This window comes from Bactrocera neohumeralis, chromosome 4 (assembly GCF_024586455.1).
Source record: "Bactrocera neohumeralis isolate Rockhampton chromosome 4, APGP_CSIRO_Bneo_wtdbg2-racon-allhic-juicebox.fasta_v2, whole genome shotgun sequence".
In the NCBI taxonomy this organism is placed as follows: domain Eukaryota; kingdom Metazoa; phylum Arthropoda; class Insecta; order Diptera; family Tephritidae; genus Bactrocera; species Bactrocera neohumeralis.
Genome location: NC_065921.1, coordinates 7,384,063 through 7,408,346, shown reverse-complemented (window position 1 = coordinate 7,408,346; position 24,284 = coordinate 7,384,063). Strand labels below are relative to the sequence as shown.

The following is a 24,284-nucleotide window of genomic DNA, read 5'->3' as shown; positions in this document are numbered from 1 at the left end:
CATAGCGATAGACAGCTCATAATAGAGCACTTGAAATCAATAACAATAACAATCGCAGCACAAGGTTAAAGACATACAACACTGAAACAGACATATATTTTTTAACAACAACAACAAAACAATATAATAAAACAACAATAAAAAATTATTTAATTACACTCTGTATCGGACTGAGACGTGAGGCGAATGTTGTTGCCGACCGGGCGCTGGCTACATGGCTCTGCTGCTGCTGTTGGAAATGCGATTGCTGGTAGTGCGATGACGTTGCGTCTTCATAGCGATCTTCGCGCGGTGGTGCTAACTTCAAGTCACGATCGTCGCGCTTGCGGTGATATAGTTCGTTCTCTTTGTCGTAGTAGTAGTCGTTTTTGGTGTTGGACGACGACGAGGAAACTCTCGAGTCGCGACGTCCCGCAGTTACGGTGTATAGATCGGCCGAGTTGATGTATTTGGTAGTGGGAGAATTGTTGTAGTATTCACGTGAGGGAGGCTGGGGAGCTGGTGGTGGTGGTGGGGAAGTGGCCAATTTATCCTACACAAAGAATTTGGTGTTGGGCGGTTTGCGGGTTTGCGTGGAGTGTGCGGGAAATGTTCAAATGTAAGGATACAAAAAACACAACATATATGTGAAGGGGGAAGAGAGTAACGGTGTTGGGTTAGTGTTGTCTGATTTGGTTTTGGATTTTAGATTTAGTAACGGCTGCTTGGGTGCAAAGCGGTGTGGAGCGGTGCGCAGACTTTTTTTTATATTTTGGAGTTAATCACAGCGGTATGTTGTTAGTAAATAAAAATATACAATCTGAGGGTTTTAGGGCTGACTGAGACGAGAGGTATGATTTTAGCACTTTATACCATTACCAAGCTTATATTAATATTTCCGTTTCAAGCTTTGCTACCTACCTCACTCTCTCTCTTGTAGTAGCTTGATGTGGTGCGATAGTCGGGTGTGTCGATCTTCGGTGATATTGCCGGTGAATACGATCTTTGTCGCTCAGCAGTGTTGTGATTCAGCAAGTCACGACGTGACAGTGACGATGTTGCCGCCGATGTTGTGTTTCTATAGTCATTGTGTCGGGTGTTCGTGGTAGAGGTGTAATGCATTGAGGGGCTCTCGGCGCGATGTTTGCTCTCATGTAATGGGCTGCTGCGCGTTTTGCCCGAACGTCCTTTGGTGCCGACGCGCATAATGAACGGCGAACCCTTGACATCGTAGCCGTTGAAATAGACGTAGACGCGATATTTGCCATTTTGACGTGGCATGAATGTGACTCTATACTTATTTTCCACTATCTTCTCAACGGAACAAACCAGGGAACGTTTATCATGCACAATATCCACATGAAGTTCACCGGTGACACCAACGCCACGTGCGTCCACCTCGAAGGAATGTGCACGCAAGGGCATAGCGCCGTCTAAGCCATGCACTGAAACACCGCTGGCATCGAAGACGGCACAGGTGAATGGACCACCTTGTATGTGCCGCCCTTGATAGGTGATGGCGATTTCCCAGATACCTGCTTCGTCCGGTTTAAATATGGCACTGTGACCTTCCTCGACCTTCTTCAACGGGCAATTATGCGAAATGCCGGTCGGTGAGACGGCAGTGACCAGAATATCCTCCGTCTTCGGTGCGCCGGTGGCATTGACCAATACTTCGACCAGACTGCCAAGGGCACAAGGTGCCATGCCTGGTGGCGCAACTTGTATGAAACGTGGTAGCACACGGAAGAAATGTCCACCCAAGCTATCGTCGCCAACCTCTACAACTATCTCATGCATGCCATACTTTTCGGGTATGTAAACACCTTCGCCGTGCGGATTGAGACGCACGGGCTGCGGTTGGCCTGATGGAGGCACTATGAATGCCTTCACCGAACTTAGACTGATCTCGCGTGAAAGTACGTCGATGCGGAAGTGCGTCTGTAAAACAAAAGCAAGAGAGCGTCAAAAGTGTCTTTATTTCTTTGGTAATTCTTGTTGGTTTACCGGTTCGCCGACACGCCCGGAATTACTCTCCATCAATACGTTTATCATGTCCGACAGTGGTGGTCGCGGTGGCACCCACTGCAAGTGCGCTGCGTAGGCCATTATACCCAAATGTTCCACTTCCGGGTTAGCCATATCTTTAGCAGTAAGTATGGGCTGAACGCCTAGACGCTGACCAGCTTCAACCGCCTTCCTGATGTTATTCTCATAATGAAAGGGGTCTGTGCTGAGTTTTTCAGGCGAAGGCGCTGGACCGCCAAGCCCCTTAATAATCTCACACATAACGCGTCCATCATTCCAGTCGGTCTGCAACATTGAAGATAATATATTTAAAAAAAAATTCGTAAAATCCAACAAAATGACTTACTGTAAAGTTTTTGACAGTATCCTTGGTCTGCGTATTGACCCATCGTAATGTGGCATTGTAACCCGGTCCGCCCGGTTTCATAAAGTACGATAAATATGTCATACCAGACAACTCATCCAACCACGGTGAAGCCAAATATGCGGGCTCCAAAACTTTCGGTACACCAAATTCACTTTGTGCCAAATTCATGGTCGTCGTACAATTTTGTACGCTCTGTTTGGGATCCAGCGAACGCCAGTGTGGAAACAGACCTGGCTGACAGTAGTCCAACAATGCGGCAAGGTTGACACCACTATTCCAGTCTGTGGTCAAATTGGTTATTTTGCATTCGGGCAACGCCGCTTGCAACCAGGCGAGCATGAGCTTCCTTGGCGGGAACTTACTACGCCCAATTTGATAGCGTACAATCAGCGACCAGATGAGACCCAAAATGAGCTTCACATTGCCATTTACAATATCCACGTTGCCAATGTTGACGAGTTTGATGTGATCCTTTTCGATGGCATTCAACGCCGTGGTCGCATTCTCTAGATAATGATGTTGATTGGCTGGACGACGATTCCATGATGGCTTGAGTGGACGCGTTTGCAGATTTTCGACCAGTGCGCATAGGCAAGTGCCGTCACAAAAGTCGCTGGCCCAGTCGATAACCTAAAAAATAAATTAGAAATGGCATCATTGATTTTGAGTTTATTTTAAGGAATTTTTAGTTTGAAAAATGAAGAAGATTTTTGGGTTTGAGCTGGAAACTGAGTACTAGAGGAATGCCTCAATGAAGAAATTATTTATAAGGGCATTTCAACAAAGAATTTTCAGAAAGAGTATGCAGAATTAGGAAGGTTGGTGGAGAAGTGTATTGTTAGGAGCCCTCTATCAACTCTAGCTTGAGACTTCCGTACTATAGCAAGGGTTTTTAAGCAGAGGTTGTAATGGCTGCGACCTCTGCTTAAAAAAACCCAAGCAGTAGAATTATTGCCCCGGAGTTCAGCCTATTTCGGAGAAGTAACCATCGACACAGATAGCAGGGCGGCGATACTAGCCTTGAAATTTAACTTTAACTTTAATTACCGGTGCGGGGGTTGGTTAAGGAGTGCCTAACCTCGCTATCAATAGCATCGAGTGTCTTTATGAGAAGACTGGTATGGGTGCCAGGCCACAGCGGCATCGCGGGAGACTGTAAAGCTGATGAGCTATCAAGAAAATGCATCCTAGAGCCGCTATCAGTAGAATTAGTGCGGGTTGGTGCTCATGTATCCTCTTATGTCCTACTAGTAGATGGTTGGGCTTCGCGGGAGCTTGGCCAGCGCTAGGCCACTCGCGGTAGATGCGCGGTCGCAAAAACTTTTGTTCCAAGATCATTAGCAAAAGATCTAGTGATCTATTTGCCCTTAGTAAGGCTAGCCTCTTCCTAGTTTTGAACCATTGCTCTATTGTCATCCGTGTTGTAGGGCTGGGAATGTTACCAGACGCAATCTGAAGTAGCTGTATTACAGAAGATGAGGTGGAATAATCTTTGCTTTACCATATTAATCTCGGCTTGGGTTTAGTGAAATATTATTATTTCAAAAAATAGCTGTAAAGTGCCAAAAATTAAATATTGTCTACATACATCCATGACGTATTGGTTAAAATTTCTGGGTGGTAACATCATTTTCATATGAAACAAGTAAGGAAGGGCTAAGTTCGGGTGTCACCGAACATTTTATACTCTCGCATGGTAAAGTAATACTCGAGATTTCATAATACGTCATTTACATATTTTTCAAATACCGTATTTTTGTAAAGTTTTATTCCGCTATTATCATTGGTTCCTAATGTATATACTCGTATTTTACAGAGAAGGCATCAGATGGAATTCAAAATAGCGTTATATTGGAAGAAAGCGTGGTTGTGAACCGATTTCACCCATATTTCGTACATGTCATCAGGGTGTTAAGAAAATATTATATACCGAATTTCATTGAAATCGGTCTAGTAGCTCCTGAGATATGGTTTTTGGTCCATAAGTGGGCGAGGCCCGCCCATTTTCAATTTAAAAAAAAAGCCTGGGTGCAGCTTCCTTCTGCCACTTCTTCCGTAAAATTTAGTGTTTCTGACGTTTTTTGTTAGTCGGTTAACGCATTTTTAGTGATTTTGAACATAACCTTTGTATGGGAGGTGGGCGTGGTTATTATCCGATTTCTTTCATTTTTGAAATGTATATGGAAATACCTGAAGAAAACGACTCTGTAGACTTTGGTTGACATAGCTATAGTAGTTTCCGAGATATGTACAAAAAAATTAGTAGGGGGCGGGGCCACGCCCACTTTTCCAAAACAATTGCGTCCAAACATGCCCCTCCCTAATGCGATCCTTTGTGCCAAATTTCACTTTAATATCTTTATTTATGGCTTAGTTATGACACTTTATAGGTTTTCGGTTTCCGCCATTTTGTGGGCGTGGCAGTTGGCCGATTTTGCCCATCTTCGAACTTAACCTTCTTATGGAGCCAATGAATACGTGTACCAAGTTTCATCATGATATCTCAATTTTTACTCAAGTTACAGCTTGCACGGACGGACGGACGGACAGACGGACGGACGGACAGACAGACATCCGGATTTCGACTCTACTCGTCGCCCTGATCACTTTGGTATATATAACCCTATATCTGACTCTTTTAGTTTTAGGACTTACAAACAACCGTTATGTGAACAAAACTATAATACTCTCGTTAGCAACATTGTTGCGAGAGTATAAAAATAATATTTCTGTTGAGTCCTCAAGGCTTTGAGAAGAACATTTTTCTAAATGATTTACTTAATTGAGTGCCCTCAAATGCTTTTCAAATAAGTTCCATTCAAAATGTAAAACAAATAATCGGTTGTCAATGCAAATAATTTATTTGAATAAACGTTGTAGACAGACAACCACACACTAACACGCAATCACACATAATTAGAGAAAAATAGTTTGCCCTTTGAGCGAGTTAATTAGTTTGAGTCAAGCACTTTGACTTTTGAGGTCTGTCAGTTGGGACCCCACTTTGCTACGCAAATAAATATGAATAAGTTTTGCAATAACTAATTGTTTGTTTGTCGTGCTCATTGCGATGTATGGCACTCGTAGTCCATCGGTTGAAACTAAGTAGCGCTTGGAAATGCCTGTGAGTGGTCGGCACACATATTGCAAAGTTAAACTATGTATAGTTTAACTATGTATATTGGCATTGAAGGAAGATTTTGTAGTTAAATAGTGACACTTCGTGCAATTATATTTCTATATATGAGAGAGGAGAAGGGGTAAAGAGTGCAAAATTAAGTGCTGTGGTAGCTGAGAGCTAAATAGTTGTTCTTTTAGGACATGTTTGTCCTTTAAAATGTATGACTGTAACGACTTTGAGTCCCGCAATCGGAAAGTGAACGTAGAGGGTTCTCCAATATGGTCTATACATATATACTAGGGTGTCCGTTATTTACCAAATTGATTATTCTTGACGAGACGCCACCTAAACTTTTAGTTTTCCATCTAAAAAAAAATATCAGACCATAAAAAGCGCCTAATTTTCATAATAAACCTTGCCCCAAACACGATACATTTCCCATTGAAATTACATGGGATTTTGCCACTTTTTACGAATATTTTTTTTTTCTTTGGAACTTTTTCGTTTGTAGGAATAAAGAAATCATATTCTTGTATAGAATTGAATGCTCTACAAAAAAAAGTCTTGACAATTTTTCGATATACTCACTCCTTTAAAAGTTATTTAAGGTTAAAGTTAACTTCTGGGTAATTTCTGGAATTTTCGAACTTTTACAGCATATTGAATTTTTTTTTTGTAAAATTCAATTGTTCATTCTAAAAAGTATATTATGCCTATAGTTGTAAGATAAAAAATAAGAAAAATTTACAAATCAAATCAAATTTAAACCATTTGAGTTCATCAGATTTCCTTTATTAAACATTCCTTAGTTACATTTGCATATTACCCAGAAGTTAATTTTAACCTTGAATAACTTTTAAAGGAGTGAGTATATCGAAAAATTGTCAAGACTTTTTTTGTAGAGTATTCAATTCTGTACAAGAATATGACCTTTTTATTCCTACAAAGGAGAAAGCTCCAGAGAAAACAAAATATTCGTAAGAAGTGGCAAAATCCCATGTAATTTCAATGGGAAATGTATCGTGTTTGGGGCAAGGTTTATTATGAAAATTAGGCGCTTTTTATGGTCTGATATTTTTTTTAGATGGAAAACTAAAAGTTTAGGTGGCGTCTCGTCAAGAATAATCAATTTGGTAAATAACGGACACCCTAATATATACGCATGTGATCTTAATTGCTTGCTAGATGTCTTGTCAAGGTCTGTCTGCTACACGTAGTTTGTAATCTGCTCTATAGAGGTTTCTAAAAGTTTTAAGCTACTTAAATTTTTTTCTTATGGGAAACTGCATCGTGATTTTCAATTGGAGAGGCTTGGCTTAGGTCGCTAAATAGGTCTATTGTATCAAGGCATAGATTTTAGGATGAAAAAGAAGAGTCAAACTGACTTTCGAAAAAATTGTTGCTTTCGTTATTTTATATCAATGAAGTTAAATACTTTTGATTGCGTTTAACGGGAAACCCTATACTTCATATATTGCACACACATATACATATACATATAAATACCTGTACGCATGAATGTGTGCAATCATTTCCACCAACTAGCCTATTCTTAACCCTAAAAACAGACAAAATTTCACTGTACTTTGTAAAGGCAGCGACGTGGACTTGAATACGGGTCTAATTAGCGCTACGATTTCGGTGTTTGTGGCTTCATGCATTGTTGTTGTTTGTATCAGTGTGATCGAGTATGTGTGTGTGACTTATTAGCACTTGTCTGTAGCGCTTTTGCCAGCGTCTGTCATCCCTATTTGCTCATAGTTAGAGTAAACTTGAGAATCAACAAATATTCAGCATACTGACAACAGCAACAACAACCGCTACCAAGAGCGTAGGCAAACATTCGACGTTTGAAAGCAAAAAAAAAGGGGAAAAAAGTAAAAGCTGTGCAAAGCGAAGTTTGAAAAGTGCCGGAAAAAATGGAAAATTATGTACAATAGCCTTTTGCAATGACAAATAATAAATAATTACGAAAATAAATAGAGAGCTGTACAGTGTAGTGAGTGAGGAAAGGCCAAGTGTGTGGAGGAAAATGGAAAATGTATGTAGATATGGTTAGAGTGACCCTGTAAAGCTAAATCAATAAATATTGACACAGTTGCGCAGTTGATGCTCTAGCAAAGGCTGTAAGTTTTGTAGCGGTCAAAAAGCTAATAATTGTCTCCGCCAAATTTTTGGAAATCAGGAAAAAATGTTAACTTCGAGTACACCTAAGCTGTAATATCGTTCAAAGCTGCATTTCTTATAACATAAATAGATATAAAAAGTTCTTTTTCTTGATTTTGATCGGTTTTAAATGGCAGCTTTGTGGCATTGTGATCCGATTTTAACAATTTGCTCGTGGATTGTAGCGTTGTTTTGGACAATGATTTATGCCAAATATCGTGTCAACAAAAAGATCAATTTGTATGATAGGTAAATGCTATAGTAGTTCAATATCGCCGGTTACTGCCAATGTACAGCTTCTTACGGAGAAAAGAACATGTGAAAATTTTCGCATCGATAACTCAAAAAACTGAAAAATATTTTTTTGTTACATATTTAGTTATTTTATACAATTTTCAGTATTTTATTTATTTTTCAACTAGTTACAAACTAGTTGGGAATGGACTAGTTAAATTTAAGCTAGTTTTTGTTATATCCCAAAATTTTAAGTATTTCATAAAGTTTTCAAGTAGTTACGAACTAGTTAAGAATGGTCTAGTCCAGTTTAAGCTACTAATTCATTAGTTTGGGATGAGTTGATAAATTAAACTATTTAAAAATAAATTTAAAATTCTTTACAATTGAAAATTGTTGCATTTTACTAAACACAAAGCATATATTTTAATAAGTATACATCCGTACGTTGGATAAAACCAGAAAAACTGTCTCAGAATATCTCACTTTAATATTTTATTGTTAATAATTTTTGACAAATATACCAATAAAAATCTAGTTGCCATATAACAGCATCAAACTATCTAGACAACATAGTTTGTATGCTAGGATACAGGCATGAAAATCACATATTGTATTTGCACGCATTCCACGCTAATCTACCAAACTGACCCACTTTGGCGCATTTATCAAACAACAATCAGCGAAATCACACACACAAATTTATGTAGGCACTTGCACTTGCAGCCACGTTTGTGTATGTGTGTGCGTGCGTAATTTCACATGCAATTACAACAGAGCGCCTCAATTTCATAGCAAAGTCACAATGCGACCGTTCGTGTTAACCTTACTCCAGCTCTGTCATATGAATTACAAATTACAAATAACAAATTTCACATTTCACAGCGATTCGGCGAGCTGCTGAGCTGCGAACAACGCGAGCGTCTGTCTGGGTTTCGATTGTCAGTTGGCCGAGTCAAAAGCCATTTACACGACTCACCGCCAGCCAAACCCCTTTCCTGACCTGCGCCCATTCGAGTGCACCGGCAGCGTTTCGAAATTACATGTCCACACACGCATACACACACACAAGCTCGTATTTCACACAAATATTTATGCGCATAATAACTAAAGCGGCGAGTGATGTTAAAGGCAGACAAGCGATCGTCTGGGTGTGGCGTCTATCTGTGTACCTTTGCCCTTAACAGGCAATGACAGCTCGAGCGCCGCCTGACCGACTGTCAAATTGACCGAGCGGGGCAACGGTGTGGTCGCAGATTTTACATAGATTAAGAGATGTTTTCAAATTCAATGTGCTCGGCGCTTTTTCGAATTTTAGGAATAATTATAAGAAAAGAAAATCGTTTATGGCTGGGTTTATTCCAGCTGTTTTACTTTCATTTTTGGATACTTCTGAGAGCGTGGCTTCATTACATATCGAAAAATTGGTTCTACAAGTTTTGATAGTTCTGCTTTCTCCAGAATGGGTAAGGAAGCGAAGCAAAAGGGTCAGGTAGTGAATGAGAGCAAGACGAAATATCTCCTGTCATCAACCAAACAATCGTCGCACTCGTGACTTGGCTTCCACGTCTTTGTTTACAGTCATAACTTCGAAGTCGTAGATAATTTTGTCTATCTCGGAACCAGCATTAACACCAACGACAACGTCAACCCGGAATCCAACGCAGAAAACTCTTGCAAACAAATGCTACTTCGGACTGAGTAAGCAATTGCGTAGTAAAGTCCTCTATCGACGAACAAAGACCAAACCCTGCAAATCACTCATCTTCCCCGTCCTGCTATACGATGCAGAGGCATGGACTGTGAGAATATCTGATGAGTCGGCGCTTTGAGTTTTCGAAAGAGAGATTCTGTGGAAGCTTTATGTTCCTTTGCGCATTAGCAACGGCGAATACCGCAGTCGGTGGAACGAAGAGCTGTACGAGATATACGACGACATTGACATAGTTCAACGTATTAAGAGACAGCGGCTAGGTCATGTCGTCTGGTTGGATGAAAATACTCCGGCTCTGAGAGTGTTCGACGCAAAACCCACCAGGGGAAGCAGAAGAAGAGGAAGACCTCCATTCCGTTGGAAAGGCCAGGTGGAGAAGGATCTGGCTACACTTAGAATCTCCAATTGGCGCCAAACAGTGAAAATTAAGAAATACTGGCGCAATGTTGTAAACTCAGCAATACCCGGTCTACGCCAATAAAGAAGAATAAGAGTCAATCTGGAGGGGTTAGGAGTTAGCGAGCGCGAAAAAATATAGGTAGCGATTCTCATTGCAGGTTTGTGGCATGTTGGATGATATGTTTAATGATTTTCACTTTTTCGCTGTTGGTCGACAGGATTACTATTTCAAATTCATATAGCTTAAAAATGAGTTGCTTGAGGAAACCTGCATAGCTTCTTATTATTAAAACAAAAACTGCCAGAAAAATACTCAGCTCACACTTTCTACTGCTTCGCTTTCATCTCACTCCATTCCAAGTAAAAGTTATTTGTTTAAGAAATTTCCCATATTTATTTTAGAAATAATAACACAAACAACATTTAGTTACGCTTAGCGCATGTGAAATAAGTCAACCAAATGTAAATGCAACCAAAACAACGCCACCACAACAAATGTGTAGATGAAAAAGCGACAACAACAAGCATAAATAGCACATCGCTGACAGTTATGAGAAGCGGAATTTCCGTGGAGCCTACAGCACCGTCATAACGTCATAAGTGTTTGTATGCATATAACTAACTGAACGAATCCCAAGTCGGCTGCCTTCAACTCACGCTCACTGCCACTGCATGAGCAGCCAAACTGACAGGGACACGACAACACCGCACCGTTGATGGGCCATATGAATGTGTCATGTCAGCAGCGGCAGCAGCGGCGGTGGCGGCGTTGAGCGCCTCGCTTGCAAAATTCATTGGCTCGGACACACTGGGGCGGCCTGTTAGTGGCAGCCGCGGCTCGTGTGTGTGATCACATGTGGCAGCAGCAGCAGTTTCCATCACTGTCAACGCATCACTTACGCCACCAGCCCAGCGTGCTGCCGGTGTTGCTGGTTGGCTGGATGGTTGTTGTATTGGTGTTTCCATTGTGTTGGCGATTGTTGAATAAAACATTACGCTCAGTGGCTACTGTGCTGCGGTTGCCACAAATGTGTGCCACCAACTGATGAATTTATTTAAATTATTTGCGCGAAAAAGAAAACACCAAAAGATAAAAGGTAATTTTTGTTTATGTGATTACGAGTATGTGTGTGCGTGTGAAAATGAGTTGTTTGGAATTTTCGAAAATAGAGTTATGTAAGCTAGTGTCAAATTAGGCAAAGGTACTACAGGAGGCCTAAATAATTTAATTTAATGTAAAAGAGAGGTATTAATGAAGCTTTGGTATATTCTACTTAGAGGGCATATCCACCGTGAAATATTTAAAGAATTGCATTTTAAAATAACATACTAAAATTTTGAAACAATATTAGAAATAATTTTTAAGTTACAACCTTTCAAAGTGTAGTCAATCGGTTCAATTAGCTCCATCAGTACATCGAAAAACTAGTTTTTTTCCAAATTCGATGACTAGGTTAAGTTAGGATAGGTCATAAAATTGATCCAAAATCTATGAATTTCACTTGGACAGATATTTTTCTTTTTTGTTACCTATAAATTTCTAAAATCACCATTTTGGTTTTTTCAAGTCGCTCCAAGCTTGGAGAACAAGGATCCAATCACAGTCAAATTTTTGTGCATGTTCTGAATATAGCTTTCTATATCAAGACTTTGAAGAAATATCGAACTTTGTCAGACCCAAAACGGCCAAAATTTGGGTAAACTAGATTTTGTTTTAAAACGCCGCCTTTTTGTAATTTTTTTTTTTACTTTTTTTACCGTAAATCATTCTATGGACAAAATCTTCTAGTAGAACATTTTCATCAGGTTTCATCCACAGAGGGCTGGGATTACTGCAGCAATGGAATACTACATATTTTTATTTGGCGCCGCCGGAGTTCACGTGTATCTTTAAAATTTTTTTTCAAAATTTTTTTTTTTTTCAATTTTTATTTTCAATTTTTTTTTTTTAATTGCAGGTTATTTCTAGTATAGTAGTAGTATAGTTTATTTGCAATTCCCAAAAATCGGTGTTTTTTAAACTGTCGCACTTGGTGTGCCCTTCGAATAAATTAATGTTTAATATTTTATTTATTTGATCAATAAATTTGAAACAAGAATTTGAACACGTGGCAACACTTACTGAAAGCAAATTTAACTATTAGCTTTCTTAAACCTCTATGATTTGATATCCAGTTTGCAGTAAATTGTGTAATTATATATAATTGAATTAAAATTTAAAAAAGGTGGCAATCTTAATATTTTAAATTTTATTTTATTTTTTTTATGTGTCTATAGTCTAATTTCCGTTTTGTTTTGTGTTTTTCAACACGTTATATGCTTTTAATTCCAAGTTTACAAAAAATTAAAATTTTAAAAAGGTGCCAACATTAAATTTTAAAGTATATTTCTTATAAGCGTCTTTATTTTGATGCCCTTATTGTTAAATTTTTTTAATTAAAATTATGGAATTGAAATTTTAAAAAGGTGGCACCTTTAAATTTTAAAGTATCCGTATTTCCTACAAGCGTATTATTTTGATGGCCGTGTTGTTATGTTTTTCAATAAATCATATTTGTTTACATAATTAAAATTTGAAAAATATTAAAACTTTAAGAAGGTGGCAACCTTAATACTAAAATTTTTTTATAAGCGTCTATAGTTTGATATCCGTATTGCAATGTTTTTAATACATTATTGTTTTTAATTAAAATTTTCAAAAAGGTGGCAACTTTGATTCATTAAATTTTATTTTTTATTAGCGTCTATAGTTTGATATCAGTATTGCTATGTTTAAACATGTTAATAAATAATATTTTTTTAAAAAACTATGGAATTTAAATTTTAGCAAGGTGGCAACCTTAATGATTTAAATTTTGTTGTAAGCGTCTATAGTTTGATATCCGTATTGTCATGTTTTTTTTTCAAATAAATCATATTTTTTAAATCAAATTTACAAAAAGGTGGCAACCTTAATTTTTTTTCAACAAAAAATAAATGAAACAAAGCATAAAATAAATTTTAATAACAGAAATATTTTAACAAATTGTTTTTAATATTGTTCAGTTGTAATAAATTTTCAACACTTATTACTAAAAATCCAAATGAACGCAGTATTGAATTTACAGCAATTCCCTTGACTCACTGTTTGTTGCAAATAAAAAATTTCTACGTGCATAACTACCTGTCCAGCCGCGGCCATCAGTTGGGCGCATTTTTGGGCGCGTTCACGAGCAAATTTTGTTCCTATATACATACATACATATGTATGCATGTGTATGTGTGCGATTTTGCAATTTTTATTGTTGCATATGGAAAAAAATGTTTTCCGCGCAACAAGTCACGCATATAAATGTATATATAGATTTTTACAGCAGATGGTTATGTTATTGTACTTTTTGTTATTGCAAAAATTTATGTGTGTTTGTGTGTGTATGCCTGCTGTTTTCAAGTTGAGCGATTTCGAATTGTTAAACTTGTCTGTTGACGCGACATTTCGCCATATTCGGTTGGAAAGGAAGGCGAACTGGTTGCCCATTTTGGGAAAACTGCACTTGAATTGCGAATTTTTCGCTTAAATTTATTTGCAAAAATTCAATAAATTGCAATTAAAAACTATTTATAAATAACAAGTTGCCACTTGAATTGGTTGAACTGCTGGTTGCACGTTTGAGTGGAGAATATTTACGAAAATGGCGAATTAGAATATGTTTACAGAGAATAACGGTATTGCTGCCCACGATTTATTTTTCATTCAAGTACAATTTGAGATTGTTTTTTTTTTCAAAAAATAATTGGCAAAATGAATTATGACACTTGTGACGCTCACGCCGAGCTCAGCTTTCATAATTGTTGATATATTCTTTTTTAATCATATGAGTACAGTTAACAAAAGTATATAATAAATTCATATGATTTGCTGCAAGTTCCCCACACACACATACATACATTTGCAGCTACTTTGCCGCAAAAATTGCGCCCACGCTCACTGTGCCGCACTCGCAGCCATTAAGAGGTTGAGTTTTTCGAAAAGGCGAAATTCAACAAAAAATCGTTTTTTAATTTAATTCACCTCGTGCGCTTAGCTTATTTCACTTTGGAGCCAAAGTTTCTTGGCCAGCGACATTTGTCATCGTCACCAACATTTCTGGCGTTGTCACACAGTTGACACCCCCACATCCCGTACAATCAACCGCACAATTTGATGACGACGACTTCTCTAAATCACACACACATACATGTGTTCTTCTAAGCATTTGTATGCGTTTGTGTGTGCGTGTATACTGACAGTTTGGGTTTTTGTTTTTGACGACCGTGGCTGACAGGTGTTCAACTTTACACCAACTTTTGCATGTAAATGTCTTTGTATGGATTAGTGTTTGTATGCTCACACATACATATGTACATATATATACACACATATATCCATTTGTATTTGCATACTATATATAATAGAGATATATCCCTGGGTCTCAGTAATTTACAAATTTAAAATATGAAGTCATTCGTATTCGCTTGGTTGGCTTATATGCTCGCACACACACACATACCTACAAATCTTTGTACAGAAAAAGTAAATATTATACTATATGTCGGTGTTTATTTATTCAATGAATTTCAAGTGGTTTTAAGTACATCATTCTTAAATTCGTATATCTGTGAAATATTTAAATAATTTTGTATTTTTTCTATGCCCAAAAATGCACTTGTTTTGTATTTGAAGCAACAAACATAAACAAATTTATTTATTATTCATATTTCCGTATTTGGAAACTAAAGTATCAACTAAATTTCGAAGAAATTATTTTTTAAATTATATAAAAAATAGTAATTCCAAAACATATGTATGTACATATATATATTTTAAAGCTTTTCCAATATTGTTCTCCTACTTTTGTAGTTTCAAGTCAGCTGAGAATAGTTGAGAACATTGTATGACGAGCTTTTTCTAGTTAGATATATACTCGAGGATTTGTATCACCTCAACTGTGTTAGAGGACCACAGACCGTTTAGAACAACATTCGCAAATTTTTCCTTTAAATTTGTTGAGTAATGTTATCAATACAAAGTTTAAAAATAGCTTAAAGTTATTTCCAAAACTCGTGTTCTCTGCCGGTGACATACAGAACGAATTCCTGGCAGTACGATAGTGCAAACAGGGATTCTATTGTATCAAGGAAAATTACGTTCTTGCATGATTCGTTTGATGAAGGCATTTGTCAATTCCTTTGGGGCATCTCTGTGACGTCGTTGTGGTGAATTTTGCGGAAAGATTTTGGCCTACATCCTTACAAGAGCAAATTGACGCAAGAACTGAATCCGCTTGACTACCAAAATTGTCGCATGTTCGTGAATTGAGCTGAGCAACAGCTGGAAAATGATCCGGATTTTCATCTTCAGCGTTGAGGATCATTTCTGGCTGAATGACTTCCTCAATAAGCAAAATATGCGTTACTGGTCAAGCAGCAATCAACACGTACTCCATGAAAAAATTACGACTTGGTGCGGTTTATGGGCCGGCGGCGTCATTGAGCCGTACTTCTTCCGTCACGATCAAGACCGGCATGTTACTGTAAATGTGGTTACATCAGTCTATGGCCTATGCCAACGAGCTAGCGACGATTGATGAACTTCGTACGAATATCGAACGTGAAATTGCAGCAGTATCGGCCGATTTATGGTTGAAAACGCTCCTATTGTAAAACCTGTTATAAGTATTAGATAGTTCTAATACAAACCACACTGATTGTAAATAAACCAATTTATCGTGGAAAACTTTTGAGATCGACTCAATTCCTCAATAATGAATCGATAAGCTCATTTATATGCTAAGTTATCTTTAGATTATATTTTTGGTATTATATGTACGTAAATTTTGAATCCTTCAAGCACCATAAAATTCACAGAAGATATTTGAGCAAAAAAGTAAGAAGATCGTAAAATTTGTATATGTACATAGAAAAGTATGAATGTTATTACTAATAGAAACCCTTACGGACCGCTTTATAAATTACTACGAAATGTAAAAATCGGTCAGAAGTTTTCAATACAAGGACTTTATTTTGATAGATCAGTTTGTAAGGCAGCTGAAGTGTTCAAATGAGCAGGTATTTATAAAGAAGAGGGGGTCTCAAAAATTGGGGGGAAAAGTTGGCGTATACGATGTGAGTTCAAAAAATAATTTGAAATTATTTCAATTTTCTTTTTACCTTAAAGAGCCTTAAAGAGCATAGATGATATTAAAAGAGCATGTCTGAAAGAGCTAAGTTTTGACGATTGGAAGAAGCACTGGCATAAGTTAATCATATTATATCATATGGGGACTAATAATACTTTTTCTCTAAAGAAGTAAATTCATATCCTTTTCTGAATATACAATGAAAGACCGACATGTCTAAATCGACTCGACTTCTAAAGCTGTTTATTTATAGGTATTATACTTTTGAGAGACTTCAAATCAAAAGGAAACGATTATTACGAATTTCGTAACAAACATACCGTGTTCGGGATATAAAAAGAAATGTGTGTGGGAATAAAATACATGAGGATTTTATGACTGCTATGGTTAGAACTCCCTTATATTTCTCACGTTTGATGAAGAGACGGTGCTAGGAACCTATACTTAACACCTAAGTAAGACTAAGGTTCAAAGATCTTCAATGGCTTTCTACCAAAAACATTTGCCAAGCGGTAGAGTGCTGAAACACGTTACATCTAATTCAAACCATGTAGCATATTATGGTAGTGAAGATATTTTGTTGAAATTGTTGAGAAATTTTAGATTTCACGTTTCAAATTTATGCAGACATAAATTCTTGCAATTAAAAAGTAAATTCCACACAAAGCCATACTTGTTTTTGTCAAAAAGTAAAACTATTTGAACTCGTGTGACGACAGCACAGACCGGTTAGGTCGGGCAATAACAAATATTTAGTTAAGTCGGCTTAAACGGTTCACTTTCGAGACAACACCAGCCACTCACAGCCACTTGTTTAGTGTGGGCCAACTTTGCATTCCGGCTGAAAAATGCAGAACTCCGCCAAACTGTAAATGCAATAAGCAACGGCCCGCAATTTCTAACTAACAACGCGGGCAATTGAAGGCAGCGCCTAAGCGAGTATGTGCAACAGTGTCTAATGCCAGAGCATGAAGGCGGCCAACAGACAGGCGGCACAGTATTATGAATGGCCTGACAGCCAGAGGAAGTGAGAAGTAAAAAGGTTGCAGCGATCGAAAGTCAGTCAGCTGCGTCCAAATTAGCCGACACGACGGCTCGATGGACGCTAGTTAACTTGGCGCGCTAACGACATTGCTGAATGGCTGAGCGAGCAGGCGGCGTGGAGCGCGAATGCAGACACAACAAATTTCATTCATTGCTTTGGCTCACTATAGATGACTATGGTGGGGAGTGGCGCTGTGGGGTGATGGGCGCAACGCGCGGATTGGTGGTGTTGGCGGGTGAACGCGTCAAGCGACAAACAAGTTTATTAACATGGCTAAGCGAGTGAGCGTTGAATGACAAAAACACAACAAGTAAAAAAGCAGAATTAGCAGAAGCAGTGTAGCGGCGGAGGGCAAAAAGAAACCGAAAGAAGTCAAATTCAGTTGGTCGCTGCGTTAATGTTGGCGACTAAGCCAAGTAAATAAAAAAAAATGGGGAAAAAATCGTAAAAAATGTGGGCCAAAACTACGTCGCGGTGCGTTGGCCTCAATTAAAAATTCATTTCACTCTCATTTGTTGGCAACGCTGTGCTTTGTTTTGCTGCTGTTGTTGCGCTGTTGTCACTGCCGTTGCGGGCTGACGCGTTGCGCCGCTCTTTTGTTGGGCGCCTGTAAACGCTTTGGTAGTTGATTAAAATAACAACAAACCCCAACAACAAGCGTGTGCTAAGCAGACAACAAAATATTTCGTCTAAATGCCTTTCTGCTTCTTAGCAAGGCTTTTATAGCACACACATGCATGTGTATAACAAGCAACGGTAAAAGCATGAGTGAGCCACTGGCAAGCGGGAAATAATCGAGTTAAAAAAAAACCAAGCACAAAAGCTCCATTTAGAAGAAATATATTAATAACAGTAACAAAAGAAATATTTATGGCGTAAAAATTAAATCATTAGCAAACAACAATAAATATTTGAGCTGCCTTGGCTGTTGGTGTACCACTAAAAGTTGATTTTTGGAATTTCTTGTTTTGCAAGTAACTAAGCTTCTTTGTTGTTTTGCTAGGTATTCCGCTTCCTTAAGTCAACATAATAAGATATACATATGTACATAGCTGCTTAATTTGCATAGTTTTTATTTGCCATATTAAATTTCGGATCTTAGTATTGTATCTACCGAAGCTTTAATGGCTTCTTATTTGCTTTATGTAATCAGAAAATGACGTGATCGCATATGTATATTTGTTTACGTAGGTATGTGCATATGATTGCTTATATACTGAACTATAATGAATATGTGCTAAATTTGGTAAGCTTAAATGGAAATTGAAATTGTTGAAACTCTTTTGCCCCGGAACAGCGAAGGACTAAAGCAGTCTTACTTAACGTCACTAATAAACGCGGATTAAGTATTTTTTGCCTTCCTTTGCTTTATTTCATACAGGCTTCTAACCGCACGACGCCAAATAAATCAATTATATTCTTATACTATGTTCGGACCGACATTGAAAATATATTTTCGTGGGAAAAACTGGTTTTCGCACGAAAACTTGTGTTTTCGTCCATGTAAAATCTGTCAAACGAAAACACAGTTTTCGCTGAAAACTACTTGAAAACTTACATTCCACTCATTATAATCGGTGCTTGCTCTAGTTTAATCGATTTTTTTGGAAGACATATTTTGCCGGCCCTAAATTGTCACTTGATATTTGTTTACGTTCCATATACAAATCATATTAAGGGGACTCTCTTGCTTTTGCAAAACCTTGCACGGTCCTCTTGGTGCAACGGCACAACAACAAACACACGCAGAAAATTATTTGCAATGGCTGTAAAATATGTCAGACCAACCACGTTTATTTTTGTGCCATCATATATCACTAGATTCTGCAATGGGTGCTCTCTTGGCCTTGCATATTTCGGTATAGGATTTTTGCATTTTGTGTCATCGTGCAATCTTGCAACAACAAGAGAATGCCGCTATTGATAGTTGTCAGTGAAAACTCATCGAAAACACACATTGTCGGTCTGAACGACTTAGATTCCACACATGCAAATGTGTTTTCAAGATGTTTTCAATGCCGGCCCGAACATAGTATTACTTATCAATAAAATCGATTAAGTATTTTTTCGATATATATTGGTCTAGTATATTTTCGATAAATATCGATCCAGTCTAAGTATAATACAAATATTTCCTTTCAATAATATCGATATATTAAGTTTCTCATATGTACCGATAAACTATAAATATCGATTTGCATTATGAAATATCCCATACCTATATTAATATCAGCTCAACTAATAAATAATATCGATTAATTATAGTTTCGATAAATATCGATACGTACGATATTATCTACTATATCAGTTTAATTTTTCCAATCAAAAATCAAAAATATCGATTAATTTCTTCTTCTTTACTGGCGATAAATCACATTTTTAAAAAATATTGCTTCGAAAACATAACTTTATAACCCATAAAGAACGATAAACTATAAATATCGATAAATTATGTGTCGATAAATATCGATTGAAATTTTCGATAATTATTGATACGCGTAATGAAACATACATATATTAATTTCATCTCAACTAATCGATACATAAAAGTAACAATATGTATCGATAAACTATAATTATTGGTAAATAATATTTTCGATAAATAAATGTAGAAATTGTGTAATGACTAAAAATGCTTTGATGTTTTAGAAACGTCATTGACCATTAAGAATCTGACTTTATCGCCATCTTTACTGCTTTTGAAAATTGATTTGACATTGACATTTCAAATAATTCAGGAAATAGTTATGCTTAACCACTAGAACGCAGAATTTAAGAAATAAAATTCCCAAAAATTTCATATTTTTCGCCTAAAAATAATCTTTTTCTCATACTCTACGAACTATTGAACATTTAGGCATAAAAGAACGCTAGAACATCTCCTTTGCTTCTGACCGACCTCATATAGAACACGGCTTAGATATCAAATAACTAGGAATGCCTGCAGGACTTCAGCTCGTAATAATAAAGAACTTCTATCTGGCATTATAAGAGCCCTGTAAATCTATGAATGGCGTGACACAAAACCACCTAACCCATAATTCCTGAGCGCAAGCCAATATCAAGGAATAACTAGTTTTCGTTTATCAAAGTTTTTCGAAAATCACTGAAAAACTCGTCAACGCCATTACGTCACCCTTTGGAGCTTTTGTAGTGTTTTGCTTTAAGCATTTTTTGGGATTATATACCCACATACACATATCTTCATCTACTTTTGTTTACACGCCAGCACGTAGTGGACATAAACGAAATCTTATTTATTACGCATGTGAAGGGTCACACAACTCTAAATGCCAAAGTCACGAGTGTTTTAAAACAAAAGCTCAACAATGTAAAATATAAAAAATAAAGCAATAAATAAAGTCGAAAATTGTCAAACCCCAATGAATGATTGCGATGAGCTTGAGTGTAGCTGAGTTGGCGTGGAAGAATTTCCGATTTTATCCTTATTTGCTTTTCACATATTTGTTTTTGTTGTAGGTACTTGCACTAATCGCACTTTATATGTACATACATACATGTGTAATTATTTGTAGATAATTATCGCCTGATAGCATTGTTGTTGTATTAGTTTACGTGCATTGAAATTATGGGCTGCGCCGCGCAGTCGCAGCCTTGGCATTCGCAGCGCCGAATTTGGTAAAGCCAGCGTTCTCGTTTTGTACTTTTCGATTATTCATTGTCGTAGAGTAAATATTATCTACGCGGCTTTAAATAATATAATAAGTACATTTGTACGCTTGCGCATATGTGTTGGAGGCATGTACTTTTTGCTAAATAAATAAATTATGCATTTTTGTTGTTTTTTGGCACAATACGAATTCTATATTTAGCTTGTAATTTCATTTCGCTTATTAAATACAAATTCAAATTCCGAATTTCACGTATTTTTGGGATTTTAGCTTCATTCATTCACTTGCATTTTGCACATTTCAATCAAATAATTTTTCATTTTACGCTCATTAAAATTTTTTGATTATTTTACGACTTTATTTGAATGAATTTTATTCCATTGACAGTAAACTGTTTTTGTTTTTTAATAACGACTTTAATGGAATTTTAATGAAGCGCTAATGCATTTGAGGGATGAGTGTGCTGTCAAGCGCTTGAAATGGGCTCGGAGCATGCTTGAATTGCGAAGTATTTACAATACTGAAATTTATGTGAAATCGGATATCTTAAGTGACCTTGAGACTATAGTGATGTATGTATGATAGTGTGCAATCTCTAGTCGGGTGATGAGTACTTTCTAGCAAATCTTCAAGCTACAACCCTATTCGTCAAGAGAGCGACATTTTTTTGAAATACTTTCACTTTTATGCTAGACATACTTATTTTCGAAGTATGGAAAAGTCATTTTTTTGACTTCAGATTTTTTCTCTTGGAATGTTCGGATCAAATCTGGTTCGAAAGTTTCTGTTTAACGTTGTGTTAGGCAGTTAAGTTCATTTCAAAAAAAAATGTTTTTGCTTATATATTTAATGTACATATGTATATTTGAAAATAATCTCTGAAAATAAGTATTTTTTACCTTCCTTTGATTTATTTTATATTGGCTTCTAACCGCACTATGGAAACTATATTAATTACATCTTTACTTATCGATAATATCTATAAAGTATATTTTCGATAAATATTGATCCACTCTTTGAAACCGAAATTGACCAATTTTCTATCAATAATATCGATACAATTAGTCATCCATAAGTAACGATAACCTACAATAATCGATAAATTATATATCGATAAATATCGATTTGCAGGAGAAAAATATGTACCATACATACGTGTATTAATTTCATCTCAACTATTAATAATAACGATACATTGTAATTTCGATAAATATCGATATGAACGATATAGCCTATTATATCAATTTCATATTTATCTATCAAAAATATCTATATACATATTAATTTCATCTCAACTAATTGATAAATTATAATTTCGTTAGATATCGATACGCACGTTGGAACCTCTATCAATTAATTTTTTTCTTATGAATAAGATCGATAAATTGTGTTATCTATGAGTAAACCGATAAACTATAAATATCGGTCAATTACATTTTCGATAATTGTTGACAATTTTTTACTTTTTTTTGAAACATTTTGACTAGTCCTTCGATTCCTGTATCCTTCTATAGAAATATTATTTTTTGGGTTTTGGGATTTAAAATAATTTTAAGCAGAAAATCTTTCGAACGCCAGACACCTGTTTTCAAAGATGCTCCTGTACAGCGGCAACTTGATCAAGGGGATCCGAAATTTTCCAAATAAATCTCCAGTTAAGTAAGTACATCGGCAAATGTGTGAATTATTTTAATAAAATTGAGAGAGCATGTTCTAATAACGGTGCATCTTTGTGCCTGAAATAGATCAAATTGGGTAACAACTTAAGCTAGTCCCCATATAATCCGTATGAAGTGTTCGGTTAAATCCGTACTAAGCCCTACCTTACTGGTTTCTATTTAGTTACTAAATGCATTTTCATGAAAAACTCAAAACAAATGTTTATAAGCCCTTAGTCGACGTATTTCCAGTAGCTCTGTGCGTAAAAGTGACAACTCGAGTGACAATTAAATATTTAATACATTTATTATCACACATAGACTATCTCGATGATCACTGAAAAGCAGAGAAACAAGTATTTGTTCCATTTTTAAAATAAATGTCGATAAACGCGTCTTTTCTCCATTCCAACTGAAATTCAATAAGCATAAAAAGTGAATTTCTTGTTTCTATACAATTTCTACTCGTTTACTAACACTAGTTGCTGTTGTTGCTATTGTTCCGCTTGAACAGTGCCAAATATGCAAAAATGCAAAATAGAGCAAGAGGCGAGAGCAAAAAATGCAAAAATCGTTAAACTACGATCAAATTACGATTTTATGCAACTCGCAGGTAATTGCTTGCCACAGCAACAACAAGTATGTATCTACAGTGGAGACGAGTCGCTTGAGCCGCCTGCCAAACTCATTAGACGAAAAACGCGCGCAGAGACGCAACGCAATCTAAAGGGAGAGAGAGCGTGCTATTAACTGTATGCAAACGTAACCCATGGCATGCTTCCATAAACACACACACACACACATGCATTTCTAAAAGTTTATGTAAATTATTTATTTGTACATTTAACTGTTGTAAACCTATATTGGCATGCGGCATGCAACACAAAGTGCCGACTCTGAGGAATTTATCGTTTCGCTTGCTGTGACGTAAGCAGGTAAACAATAAATGTGCAATATTGGGTGGGGACTGTGCAATATTTTATTACAAGCATTTCGGTACGTTTGATTGATTTTCACCGCCATTCAGTGCCTTTCTCTATTGACGCTTGTCTAGAGTCGACAAAAAATGTTTCGAAAAAATCTGAAAATTCACACTTTTTATTGACATTAACTACGATATCAATAATTACTTTAATTGATTCGAAGAATTTAATTAGTAAGTCTAATTAGATTTTTTCTAACTAAAATCCATTTAGTTCACTTCAAATATGGTCAGCTGCAGCTGATATTGTTGATTCATTGGAAAATTACCGGTAGATACCATTTATCCATAATTTCCACGAGCAATGACAGATAATTATTCCCGGTTTACTCTCCTTTAATGGTGACCAATTACTGGCATATTTCGCTACAAAAATTATAATTGTGACACAGGTTAAGCAAAGTACGACTTGAAGCAGATCTAAGTGATTTTTAGCAATAATGAGTTTCCAAATAATTTTCGCAGTTTGGCAATATAATCTCTTTCAGAAGTGGAGAGCATATAATAAAATATTTTTAAGCCATTCCGAATTCTTTCTGAAAATATTGTTTACACCACAGTCTTACCTTCTTCGAATGGCGATAACTTCTTTATAAATATTTTTTTTATTTTAATAAGTCTTCGAATAATTTTCAAATACTTTTTTAAACATTTATATTTAAGCCTGAAAAGGGTTTATTAAGTTTGCCATGCAGGTTTAAACATTCAGAGATCATACATGTAGATAAATGTTCAGCGTTAATAGTCAGTCTATCTGTCGGTCTATCCGTCTCTATATACGCGAACTAGTCCCTTAGTTTT

General features: G+C 36.6%; 1 protein-coding gene across 8 annotated transcripts in view; it reads right to left on the bottom strand.

Annotated features, from left to right (window-relative positions):
- Positions 1-24,284, bottom strand: part of LOC126756871 (filamin-C) — a 99,930-nt gene that overhangs the window by 48,521 nt on the left and 27,125 nt on the right. For 7 of the 8 annotated variants that reach the window (XM_050470340.1, XM_050470342.1, XM_050470343.1 and 4 more), the window contains 3 exons: positions 2,354-3,004; positions 1,987-2,292; positions 901-1,920 (listed from right to left, as the gene is read on the bottom strand). In XM_050470340.1, coding sequence (XP_050326297.1) covers positions 901-1,920; positions 1,987-2,292; positions 2,354-3,004 — 1,977 coding nt within the window. Of the gene's footprint in view, positions 1-157; positions 533-900; positions 1,921-1,986; positions 2,293-2,353; positions 3,005-24,284 lie in introns of all 8 variants that reach the window. The other variant, XM_050470346.1, reaches the window with a different exon arrangement.